The 13,947-nt window shown below is 37.0% G+C and overlaps 1 protein-coding gene across 9 annotated transcripts in view; it reads right to left on the reverse strand.

The window, feature by feature from the left end:
- BIRC6 (baculoviral IAP repeat containing 6) overlaps positions 1-13,947 on the reverse strand; it is a 237,804-nt gene that overhangs the window by 83,713 nt on the left and 140,144 nt on the right. For all 9 annotated transcript variants that reach the window (XR_010934089.1, XM_067703312.1, XM_067703310.1 and 6 more), the window contains 4 exons: positions 13,023-13,244; positions 11,229-12,009; positions 9,488-9,631; positions 8,884-9,013 (listed from right to left, as the gene is read on the reverse strand). Coding sequence is in view for 8 of the 9 variants with exons in the window: in XM_067703312.1 (XP_067559413.1) it covers positions 8,884-9,013; positions 9,488-9,631; positions 11,229-12,009; positions 13,023-13,244 (1,277 nt within the window). In the remaining variant the exon portion in view is untranslated. The remainder of the gene's footprint in view (positions 1-8,883; positions 9,014-9,487; positions 9,632-11,228; positions 12,010-13,022; positions 13,245-13,947) is intronic.

Consider the following 13,947-nt stretch of genomic DNA (forward strand, 5'->3'; position numbering starts at 1 on the left):
TCTGGACCTGCCGAAGAGGCAAGAGACTTTTTCTTGCCTCTTTGTTTCCTGGTGCGAGAGGAGAGGGGATTAAAAGCGCTGCTTAAAGGAGCTCCAGAGACGGGCGTGAGCCGCGGCTAAAAGCACGGACCCCAGAGGCGGGCATGAGACGCTAAGGCTGCTGCTGCTGCCACGAAGAAGCCTGTATGCGAGCAGAGGTCACTATCCACACCTCCCTTCCGGGGAGGCTGTGCAGCCCGCCACTGCCAGGGTCCCAGAATTCAGGGACAACTTCCCCGGGAGAACGCACGGCGCGCCTCAGGCTGGTGCAATGTTACGCTGCCGCCGCAGGCTCGCCGCGCACTCCGTGCCCCTCTCTCCCTCTGGCCTGAGTGAGCCAGAGTCCCCAAAGCAGCTGCTCTTTTAACCCCGTCCTGTTTGAGCGAAGAACAGACGCCCTCCAGCGACCTACACGCAGAGGCAGGGCCAAATCCAAAGCTGAGCCCCGGGAGCTGTGCGAACAAAGAAGAGAAAGGGAAATCTCTCCCAGCAGCCTCAGAAGCAGCGGATTAAAGCTCCACAATCAACTCGATATACCCTGCATCTGTGGAATACCTGAACAGACAACCAATCATCCCAAATTAAGGAGGTGGACTGAGAGCAAGATTTATGATTTTTTCCCCTTTTCCTCTTTTTGTGAGTGTGTATGTGCATGCTTCTGTGTGAGATTTTGTCTGTATAGCTTTGCTTCCACCATTTGTCCGAGGGTTCTATCCGTGCGTTATTTTTTTCTTTAAAAACATTTTTTTCTTAATAATTATTCTTTATTTTAATAACTTTATTTTATCTTACTTTATTTTATTTTATCTTCTTTCTTTCCTTCCCTCCCTCCCTCCCTCCTTCCATCCTTCCTTCCTTCCTTTCTTTCTTTCTTTCTCTCCCGTTTATTCTCAGCCGTGTGGATTAAAGGCTCTTGGTGCTGCAGCCAGGAGTCAGTGCTGTGCCTCTGAGGTGGGAGAGCCAACTTCAAGACACTGGTCCACAAGAGACCTCCCACCTCCACCAATATTAAACAGCGAAAATCTCCCAGAGATCTCCATCTCAACACCAGCACCGAGCTTCACTCAACAACCAGCAAGCTACAGTGCTGGACACCCTATGCCAAACAACTAGCAAGACAAGAACACAACCCTACACATTAGCAGAGAGGCTGCCTAAAATCATAGTAAGTCCACAGACACCCCAAAACACACCACCAGACGTGGACCTGCCCACCAGAAAGACAAGATCCAGCCTCATCCCCCAGAACACAGGCACTAGTCCCCTCCACCAGGAAGCCTACACAACCCACTGAACCAACCTTAGCCTCTGGGGACAGACACCAAAAACAACGGGAACTACAAACCTGCAGCCTGCAAAAAGGAGACCCCAAACACAGTAAGATAAGCAAAATGAGAAGACAGAAAAATACACAGCAGATGAAGGAGCAAGATAAAAACCCACCAGACCTAACAAATGAGGAGGAAATAGGCAGTCTACCTGAAAAAGAATTCAGAATAATGATAGTAAAGATGATCCAAAATCTTGGAAATAGAATAGACAAAATGCAAGAAACATTTAACAAGGACCTAGAAGAACTAAAGATGAAACAAACAACGATGAACAACACAATAAACGAAATTAAAAATACTCTAGATGGGATCAATAGCAGAATAACTGAGGCAGAAGAACGGATAAGTGACCTGGAAGATAAAATAGTGGAAATAATTACTGCAGAGCAGAACAAAGAAGAAACAATGAAAAGAACTGAGGACAGTCTCAGAGACCTCTGGGACAACATTAAACGCACCAATATTTGAATTACAGGGGATCCAGAAGAAGAAGAGAAAAAGAAAGGGACTGAGAAAACATTTGAAGAGATTATAGTTGAAAACTTACATAAGATGGGAAAGGAAATAGTTAATTAAGTCCAGGAAGCACAAAGAGTCCCATACAGGATAAATCCAAGGAGAAATATGCCAAGACATATTAATCAAACTGTCAAAAATTAAATACAAAGAAAACATATTAAAAGCAGCAAGGGAAAAAAAACAAATAACACACAAGGGAATCCCCATAAGGTTAACAGCTAATCTTTCAGCAGAAACTTTGCAAGCCAGAAGGGACTGGCAGGACATATAAAGTGATGAAGGAGAAAAACCTACAACCAAGATTACTCTACCCAGCAATGATCTCATTCAGATTTGATGGAGAAATTAAAACCTTTACAGACAAGCAAAAGCTGAGAAGTTCAACACCACCAAACCAGCTTTACAACAAATCCTAAAGGAACTTCTCTAGGCAAGAAACACAAGAGAAGGAAAAGACCTACAATAACGAACCCAAAACAATTAAGAAAATGGGACTAGGAACATACATATCGATAATTACCTTAAATGTAAATGACTAAATGCTCCCACCAAAACACAGATTGGCTGAATGGATACAAAAACAAGACCGATGTATATGCTGTCTACAAGAGACCCACTTCAGACCTAGAGACACATACAGACTGAAAGTAAGGGAACGGAAAAAGATATTCCATGCAAATGGAAACCAAAAGAAAGCTGGAGTAGCAATATTCGTATCAGACAAAACAGACTTTAAAATAAAGACTATTAGAAGAGACAAAGAAGGACACTACATAATGATCAAGGGATCGATCCAAGAAGAAGTTATAACAATTGTAAATACTTATGCCCCCATAATAGGAGCACCTCAATACATAAGGCAAATACTAACAGCCATAAAAGGGGAAATCGACAGGAACACATTCATGGTAGGGGACTTTAACACCCCATTTTCACCAATGGACAGATCATCCAAAATGAAAATAAATAAGGAAACACAAGGTTTAAATGATACATTAAACAAGATGGACTTAATTGATATTTATAGGACATTCCATCCAAAAACAACAGAATACACATTTTTCTCAAGTGCTCATGGAACATTCTCCAGGATAGATCATATCTTGGGTCACAAATCAAGCCTTGGTAAATTTAAGAAAATTGAAATTGTATCAAGTATCTTTTCCGACCACAATGCTATGAGACTAGACATCAATTACAGGAAAAGATCTGTAAAAAATACAAACACATGGAGGCTAAACAATACATTACTTAATAACGAAGTGATCACTGAAGAAATCAAAGAGGAAATAAAAAAATACCTAGAAACAAATGACAATGGAGACACGACGACCCAAAACTTATGGGATTCAGCAAAAGCAGTTCTAAGAGGGAAGTTTATAGCAATACAATCCTACCTTGAGAAACAGGAAACATCTCGAATAAACAACCTAACCTTGCACCTAAAGCAATTAGAGAAAGAAGAACAAAAAAACCCCCAAAGTTAGCAGAAGGAAAGAAATCATAAAAATCAGATCAGAAATAAATGAAAAAGAAATGAAGGAAACAATAGCAAAGATCAATAAAACTAAAAGCTGGTTCTTTGAGAAGATAAACAAAATTGATACACCATTAGCCAGACTCATCAAGAAAAAAAATGGAGAAGACTCAAATCAATAGAATTAGAAATGAAAAAGGAGAAGTAACAACTGACACTGCAGAAATACAAAAGATCATGAGAGATTACTACAAGCAACTCTATGCCAATAAAATGGCCAACCTGGAAGAAATGGACAAATTCTTAGAAAGGCACAACCTGCCAAGACTGAATCAGGAAGAAATAGAAAATATGAGCAGACCAATCACAAGCACTGAAATTGAAACTGTGATTAAAAATCTTCCAACAAACAAAAGCCCAGGATCAGATGGCTTCAGAGGCGAATTCTATCAAACATTTAGAGAAGAACTAACACGTATCCTTCTCAAACTCTTCCAAAATATAGCAGAGGGAGGAACACTCCCAAACTCATTCTATGAGGCCACCATCACCCTGGTATCACCCTGATAGCGAAATCAGACAAGGATGTCACAAAGAAAGAAAACTACAGGCCAATATCACTGATGAACATAGATGCAAAAATCCTCAACAAAATACTAGCAAACAGAATCCAACAGCACATTAAAAGGATCATACACCATGGTCAAGTGGGGTTTATTCCAGGAATGCAAGGATTCTTCAATATATGCAAATCAATCAATGTGATACACCATATTAACAAACTGAAGGAGAAAAACCATACGTTCAGCTCAATAGATGCAGAGAAAGCTTTTGACAAAATTCAACACCCATTTATGATAAAAACCCTGCAGAAAGGAGGCATAGAGGGAACTTTCCTCAACATAATAAAGGCCATATATGACAAACCCACAGCCAACATCATCGTCAATGGTGAAAAACTGAAAGCATTTCCACTACGATCACGAACAAGACAAGGTTGCCCACTCTCACCACTCTTATTCAACATAGTTTTGGAAGTTTTAGCCACAGCAATCAGAGATGAAAAGGAAATAAAAGGAATCCAAATCGGAAAAGAAGAAGTAAAGCTGTCACTGTTTGCAGATGACATGATACTATACATAGGGAATCCTAAAGATGCTACCAGAAAACTACTAGAGCTAATCAATGAATTTGGTAAAGTATCAGGATACAAAATTAATGAACAGAAATCTCTGGCATTCCTATACACTAATGATGAAAAATCTGAAAGTGAAATCAAGAAAACACTCCCATTTATCATTGCAACAAAAAGAATAAAATATCTAGGAATAAACCTACCTAAGGAGACAAAAGACCTGTATGCAGAAAACTATAAGACACTGATGAAAGAAATTAAAGATGATACAAATAGATGGAGAGATATACCATGTTCTTGGATTGGAAGAATCAACATTGTGAAAATGACTCTACTACCCAAAGCAATCTACAGATTCAATGCAATCCCTATCAAACTACCACTGGCATTTTTCACAGAACTAGAACAAAAAATTTCACAATTTGTTTGGAAACACAAAAGACCCCGAATAGCGAAAGCAATCTTGAGAATGAAAAACGGAGCTGGAGGAATCAGGCTCCCTGACTTCAGACTATACTACAAAGCTACAGTAATCAAGACAGTATGATACTGGCACAAAAAAAGAAAAATATATCAATGGAACAGGATAGAAAGCCCAGAGATAAACCCACACACATATGATCACCTTATCTTTGATAAAGGAGGCAGGAAAGTACAGTTGAGAAAGGACAGCCTCTTCAATAAGTGTTGCTGGGAAAACTGGACAGGTACATGTAAAAGTATGAGATTAGATCACTCCCTAATAGCATACACAAAAATAAGCTCAAAATGGATTAAAGACCTAAATGTAAAGTCAGAAACTATCAAACTCTTAGAGGAAAACATAGGCAGAATACTCTATGACATAAATCACAGCAAGATCCTTTTTGACCCACCTCCTAGAGAAATGGAAATAAAAACAAAAATAAACAAATGGGACCTAATAAAACTTCAAAGCTTTTGCATAGCAAAGGAAACCATAAAGAAGACCAAAAGACAACCCTCAGAATAAGAGAAAATATTTGCAAATGAAGCAACTGACAAAGGATTCATCTCCAAAATTTATAAGCAGCTCATGCAGCTCAATAATAAAAAAACAAACAACCCAACCCAAAAATGGTCAGAATACCTCAACAGACATTTCTCCAAAGAAGATATACAGATTGCCAACGAACACACATGAAAGAATACTCAACATCATTAATCATTAGAGAAATGCAAATCAAAACTACAATGAGATATCATCTCACACCAGTCAGAATGGCCATCATCAAAAAATCTAGAAGCAATAAATGCTGGAGAGGGTGTGGAGAAAAGGGAATACTCTTGCACTGCTGGTGGGAATGTGAATTGGTACAGCCACTATGGAGAACAGTATGGAGGTTCCTTAAAAAACTACAAATAGAACTACCATATGACCCAGCAATCCCACTACTGGGCATATACCCTGAGAAAACCATAATTCAAAAAGAGTCATGTACCAAAATGTTCATTGCAGCTCTATTTACAATAGCCCGGAGATGGAAACAACCTAAGTGTCCATCATTGGATGAATGGATAAAGAAGATGTGGCACATATATACAATGGAATATTACTCAGCCATAAAAAGAAACGAAATTGAGCTATTTGTAATGAGGTGGATGGACCTAGAGGCTGTCATACAGAGTGAAGTAAGTCAGAAAGAGAAAGACAAATACTGTACACTAACACATATATATGGAATCTAAGAAAAAAAAAATGTCATGAAGAACCTAGGGGTAAGACAGACCTACTAGAGAATGGACTTGAGGGTATGGGGAGGGGGAAGGGTAAGCTGTGACAAAGCGAGAGAGTGGCATGGACATATATACACTACCAAATGTAAAATAGATAGCTAGTGGGATGCAGCCGCATAGCACAGGGAGATCAGCTCGGTGCTTTGCGACCACCTAGAGGGTTGGGATAGGGAGGGTGGGAGGGAGGGAGACGCAAGAGGGAAGAGATATGGGAACATACGTATATGTATAACTGATTCACTTTGTTATAAAGCAGAAACTAACACATCATTGTAAAGCACTTATACTCCAATAAAGTTGTAAAAAAAAATAATTTTTTTTAAATACAGGGGGAAAATGGGGGGGAAAAAGGAACAAAGCTTCAGTGAGTTGTGAAACAACTTCAAGAGGCCTCATAAATGTGTAACTGGAATCACCAAAAGAGAGGAGAGTGACGGGGAGACAGAATATATTTGAGAAACTAATAGCCAAAAAATTTCCAAATTTGATGAAATTTATACACCCACACAGATTCATGTCCAAAAACTCAAATCATAAGAAACATGAAGATAACTACAAGGTATATTATTTGATGATAATAATAATCAAATTGCTTAAAAACAATAATAGAATTTTAAAAAAAAGACACATAACCTTTATTATTTGAAAGCAGTATAGTCGAAAGCTATAGGCAGTGGGTAAAAGGATGGCTTGAATAATTTTGGATTACTTGTTTTCATACATGTTAATAAAATACACATGCACATGTTAAGATATCCTAAGATATGGCTAAATATCACAAATACACCTTAAAGTACCAAAGCATTGCTAAACTCAGGTTAAACTCAGCACTTAGAAATTGCGGATATTTGCTCAGGATAACTTTGTTGGACTTTTTACTAGGATGTACTATTCTTCCACAGCAATATGTTTTATTTGTTAATTTTTAGTTAATAAAGGGAACTATTTTGTTAAATATCCTAAATGACAGACCATGACATTTTAGAAAATAGTATTCATTTAAAGATAAATAAAAATGTTAAATTTCCAATTATTTTGTACTATGTCTATACTTTTCCATTATCAAGTTAATGCATGAAATCTCAAAAATTGAAGTTTAGTACTCTTCCCCACTTCCTTCCTTCAATTAATTAATTTTAAAGTTTTTCTTCATCATGTAGAAGGCACAATTTCAGAAAATTGAAATTTAGAAAAAAGTTTCAAAGTCAAATTTTCACAAAAGTTTAGCTGTAACAGGTAAGGTGGACATTTTCAAATAAGAAAAAACTGTTACACATTTATAATATATTCTAATATTTTACTGTATAACATGTAAAAATGTAGGAAAGTATTATAATTTTATGCACACATTTCTGTTAGATGCAGTGTCTAAAACTGGTAAAGAATCTTTTCTACGTTATTTTCTCAAAGTGATCATATCTGTTCACGTGGTTTAACTTACCATCTATGTACGTATGTATGGTAACAACTCCCAAATCTCTTCAACTCAGTCTTTTATTCTAAGTTTTGATTTCTATTTCCAACTAACAAATAGCGCCAGTTTTTTTTCTGGATACTCCTAACTTCTTTCAGTTATCAGTGTTGCTTAAAGACTTACGTACCCCCTCTAATGTATACAGATAGAAACACACTGACTTATATTTAAATTAAAATGCAAACATTTAAAATTTTCAGTTTATTTTTTATTCTGACAACATACAAAAGATCATAAATACTTTGAGAGGTAGAATATATGTCCTGCTCACTTTTACATCCCTAGAAGAAATTACTGTGTTTACACAGAGCAGATGCTCAATGAATTCATCACTGATTAGGATTTCTGAGAGGCAATAAACCCAAACTAACCAGTCAATTTGTATTCTACCTCAAAAAAATGCTTTTACTTTAATAATTTATATCCTGTTTAAAGGTATCATTGGAGAGCTCTTGAAAAACTTAGGGGAAACGTGCTCTCTGCTTTCTTCACTGTTATAAACAATAAGGTCACCAGCTGATTCTACCTACTGACCACTCATTTCTCCCCTAGATTTAGTAAATGTTTATTACTTAGAATTCTGTCATGCAACCTAATACACTGTAATTCATCTACTATAAAACAGCCCAGGGTTTCCCTGGTGGCGCAGTGGTTGAGAGTCCGCCTGTTGATACAGGGGACAAGGGTTCGTGCCCTGGTCAGGGAAGATCCCACATGCCGCGGAGCGGCTGGGCCCGTGAGCCATGGCCGCTGAGCCTGCGCGTCCGGAGCCTGTGCTCCGCAACGGGAGAGGCCACAACAGTGCGAGGCCCGCGTACCACAAAAAAAAAAACAAAAAATCAAAAAAACACAGCCTGATGGTTTATCATGAGAAAATTCCATCAATGGCTTCCCACAGCTTGTCTACATTTCCAGCTGCCCATTCTGTCATTACTACACATAACAAACATCACAGCAAAAGAATTACAGGTGCTGGAATGTATTGTACATTTTGTCCACTGCATCATGCTTCTAAATGTGAAGCTACCTTGACCTTTTCTAGTCATTAAATGGTTGGTGAGTGAGTGAACGCAATAAAGTTATAAAAATAATAAAATTCCTATATACATCTAACATGAAGTTAAAGAAACACAAATATTTAAATGTGACTTGCCTGACACTCTGTCAAGAACTTCCGATAATGTTGTTGAGACTGGCAAATGAAGTGTACGGAACTTGTGGCCTGCTCCGTACATTGGATGCTGGATGACATGGCTAGTAGCATTAATTCTACCCTTGTACAGCTGGAAATAAATTTAAAAGAAATTAAGAAGGTTTTTTTGAAATGTATATCATTATATAACAATTTCAGAAGCATAAAAAAACAATTCAGTAATGCATACAAAAATGTAAAGAGTTTATTTTATATATTTCTTCAAATGTGGCATGTCTGCCATGCGATTTGTTCATCATACTTTGCATTAGCACTATTGTACCTAATAATCTGTCAATCCCACCCCCCAAATCAAATTATACTATCCATGGCAAGTTACAACTAGGTTATTTTGGACAGAGAGGGTTAGCTGAGATTTTTAAGTCCTATGCTTAAGTATAAAGGTTGTGCTAGTTTCACTTTGCTAGCACAACCTCTGATTTCTAATTTCATTTCATTTCATTAGAAATTAGAACAGAGATAACTGAAAGCTCTGACATGAAAACATAAAATATTTTTACACACAGCTCATCATAAAGATTTAATTTAATTGTTAAATACTCACTGGGCAGGGAGACTGAAGAAACATTGTCACTTTCTCATCCTCTAACATCAGTTGCAAAAATAATCTACGTACAAACCCTGAAATGTTCCCTGATGTTGGAAGGTTCCCTCTTTGAGGAGATGTCTGAAATAGTTCACACAGAACCTGGCAAAGTGAGAGATTTAAAAAGTTAAATGAGGTATTTACTTGCAGCTTTATATTTTAAAGAACAAAGAGGAAATTTAAAATGTGGATTAATAAGTGTATTTGAATTCATCAAATCAGCAATTAAAGATTATATGGAAGTAGACAAAAAGTTAAAAGTGAAATACAAATTTCTGTGGATGAGAGAAGTTACTACTACAGGGTTTTCACATAATAAATACCCAGCAAAACCAACTTAATTTTAACTTCAGTCAATATCAATGTGGTTACAATACAACAAAAATTTTGAAAAAATATATTAAAAATATAAAACAAAGCCTTAACAAGAAGCTAAGTGATGATTATTAGGCCAGAAGACAATGGAACACAAAGTTTCATACTACCCACAGGCACAAACCAAATTGTGAAATGTCCGTATTCAAGGACTTGGTTAAAATTGGTAATTTAAGCATTTCTTTCAAATTAGACACATTAAGTAGATACAGTTTCCCAATAATGAATTGCTTTATGCAACAAAGTACCTTCCTCTTCTTAAAGTTAAATCATTCAGTATATTTTGAAAATTATGATAGCTCATCCTTCTAGATTCTAAAATTATGATAGCTCATCCTTCATTAATAGTTTAACCTGAATAAGCACTATCAAATAAGGGGGTAAAAATAGAAGCTGGTTCCTATTTATTGGTGTCTACCATGTCTCAGACAGGCTCTATGCTAGATACTTCATATACATGATCATATTTAATCCTCTCAAAAGAAGAAAACCTTTTGAGAGGCAGGTATTACTATCTCCATTTTATAGTTTAAACAACTTGCTGAAGATCTCAACAGACAGAAACTGGCAAAAAGCAACTAGAATTATGCTCCAGATAACTCCAGCTTTCAAGATTTTTGGCTCTGTGGACTTAATACAAGAAAATCATCTTTCATACCTTTAATGTGATTTGTCAGGAGTCTCCTATCTGAAACTTATTCTAATGTCTGCTTCATTAGAAGCAAATCAACAGCTCTAACAATCCGGTTACTATAAAATGCAATGCCTCAATGCTGTGAGGCACTTGATGGCCACCTTCAAGTGGTCAATCCTGTTCCAATAGCTGAAGCGTTGTTTTTTTGTTTTTAATATTTTTATTTATGTATTTATTTGGCTGTGCCGGGTCTTAGTTGCGGCATGCGAACTCTTAGTTGCAGCATGTGGGATCTAGTTCCCTGACCAGGGATCGAACCCAGGCCCCCTGCATTGGGAGCGCGGAGTCTTAGCCACTGGACCACCAGGGAAGTCCCTGAAGCGTTGTTCTTTTGATTAGGGGCAGTTTTTTAAAAGGAGGAATGTATGATCTTTAGCTAGAATCTCCATGAATTTGCCCATCATTCATCAGAAAGAATAACTGATTTATGTAACAGTTGAGGAGAGGAGGGAGGAGATATCAGTAATTTTAATTATGGTTTAAATTCAAATCCTTAAATGCAACCAACCCCAAACTTCACCATCACCTGGCCTTAATACATGATCCTTTCTGAGCTAATTTCAAGAGTGTCATGTTACAGCACATTAAAATAATAAGACACTGGAACATAGCCAGTTTTTCTACTCTTACCTGGGCCATCAGCTTTTGATTATTAGGGTGACATGAAATGCACTGCAGAAAGAATGCAACAGTTGCATTCTCAATTGCTGTCCTCTGTTGAGTAGTCAATCCTGTTGTAGCAGCTGAAGAAAGAGAAGCTGATCTTGCACTGGTCTGTTGTGCACCTAAATTATGTCCTCCAGAAGTGGACCCAGAGTGACACAATAAAAACAGAAGTGCTGTCCATAGTGGATTGACTTCAGACCCACCAAGCCAGTCTTTCATAATATGGCTATTGCCAACTTCTGTCAAAAACCTAAGAATAGGAGCAACCAGGTCTGCTGTGATAGGCATCTTATTACATTGTTGTGGAACGTGATGCCGCCTGAGTTTGTCCTGGGAAATATCTATTGATTGAGCAATGCTTTCAGAATAAGAAATGTGGCTAAAACAGAAACTAGCCAGACTCCTCACAAGAAGAGAAGGCAAACCTGAGTCCAGTAATTGTTTGATAGCTTCTGGAGATTGAGAAGAGGAAGCAAGGGTTGCCAAATGTGATTCAGTTAGTGCAAGAGGTGCTTGTGCATTTTTAGAGTCATCTGTTAAAGATGAACTAAGATCTTGCTTTTTGCTATCATCTGTCATGGACAGTCCATGGTGACACTGCATTGGAGGAGGGGTAATTCCCATCCAGCCCATAAGCAAAGAAAAATAACTTGGGTGTATGTGGCACATCGAGCAAAGTAGACTGTCAACAGCTTTCTTCAAAACCATGTTGCAGGAAAGAGACATGGACCAATTAAAAAGTAACCTACGGAATAAAAGATACCATGTTAACAATATATACGTATATTTAGTATGACCTCTTTGTCAATTATTTCTACTAGAAATCACTTTCATGAAAATTATATAGTTTGACGTTCAATATAATGACACTGTAATGTTTCAGGAAGACTGTGATAAACATCATTAAGTACTTCAGTAGATTGGAAGTTAGATTAGATTTGTAAAATGAGTATAGAAAACCAAGAGATCTGTATCAAAATGGTTCTACCATTCTCTGTGTGACCTCAAAAAAATGACATAAAGAAACAATTAAAAAACTTATACCTAAGAAATGTCTAGACTGAATTCGACATTATTAATGGCTTTAATTCATATCTGCAAAATGAAAACTGTTAGCAAGTTTCACTAATAAGTCATGGATTATGCCAACTGATAGGACCAAATATGAAAATGACAAACTAGAGGACAAAAAGCCAACCTTTTAAGAGTCATGGAACTCTTCAGAAATAAATTATTATATTTTGCTATAGACTTAGCAGTTATTAGGCAGTCAGCTCAACAAAGCCTTAACTGAGTATGGTGAAGAAATGTGGGTTAAGTGGAAACTACTTGTCAAAAGAGCAATCATAACAGCCATCTAGAAAGAAGTAAAAACCACCAATTGTAAAAACTGTCTAAAGTAGTCTCTCAAAATTTCTAGCTACACTTTCCCTCCAAAGTTGCATATTAAAGATAAAAGAATCTGGCAGGTAAATTTGCAGATGAGAATAAACATTATGACCTGCAGGAGAATATATTAAACATTCCAATTTTAGGTGGGAAAAGCAGCAATGACACTAATGTAGCTTCTTAAAACTTGAAGATAAATTAATTAAATTTGTGTAGCATATCATTTCGAAATTATACTGATTATACTTAACTAGTACTTTTTGAAGTATTATTTTTATATAAATAAAAATGTAAAATGCTGTTTCATCAAGTAAAAATCTAAAGTGATCTAGTACTGGGGGAAAAGAGAATTTCACAAATCATACTTACTCAAAGAGCTCTCGGTCTAGCAGTGCTGGTAAATCATACTCTACCAGCAGCTCGTAACTGTGCCACAGAATTGCTGCTACACAGTGCAAGTGAGAAGGAGATGGCATCAAAAGACCATACTCTATTGTTGAAGAGTTAGGACACATGTAGCTCATCCTGCCACTTCTTTTCATAGCAGCCACTCTTGCAGAATCACTGACCCATTTTAACAAGGCTTGAATTCTTAAAAGAAGAAGATGAATTTGAATAACCAATTATACTCCAGCTGACATTTAATACATATAAATACCACCACTGCATGTAAGCAATGTATTTATCGGAATAATATACTGATTTTTCTCAATAGTTTTAATATATCAATAAAATAGGAGGGAAAAGGAATTATACAATCAATAAGGTCATAGTAACTCTAATTTTCCAAAACGCTACCAATCTTAAGCAATGAAAATGTTTGAGATAACTCAAGTCTAATTCAGCAAATAATCATTGATTCTTACCTCATTTATGACAGAATATATAAATATCTAGAATTACAGGATACACAGCTTAAACAAACTCACTCTGTCCTCTAAATTTTCACTCACCTTGTAACAAATCCACATACCACAGAGCAGCGATCTGGGGCCAGTTCTTCATTGTGCAGAATTTCATGCAATACAGCATGAAATGTTTCACAACTCAGGCCCCCAAGCATTAAATACTAGTAGTAGCCACCCACTCTCTTTCACTCTGACAACAGAATAGCCCCAACATATGTTCTTTTTCAAGTGCCACTCTACACTCAATCCCCTAGAGCTGGAGACCACAAAATGAAAGCAAAAGGCTTTTTAAAGCAGTAATGCTTTGGAGTTTGTATTTTGGGGGGGTGGGAGGTGAGACTTATTGTCAAGTTCTTAAAACACTGTATTTATCTTTGTTTTTGTTT

Source organism: Pseudorca crassidens, chromosome 14 (genome assembly GCF_039906515.1).
Source record: "Pseudorca crassidens isolate mPseCra1 chromosome 14, mPseCra1.hap1, whole genome shotgun sequence".
Lineage (NCBI taxonomy): Eukaryota > Metazoa > Chordata > Mammalia > Artiodactyla > Delphinidae > Pseudorca > Pseudorca crassidens.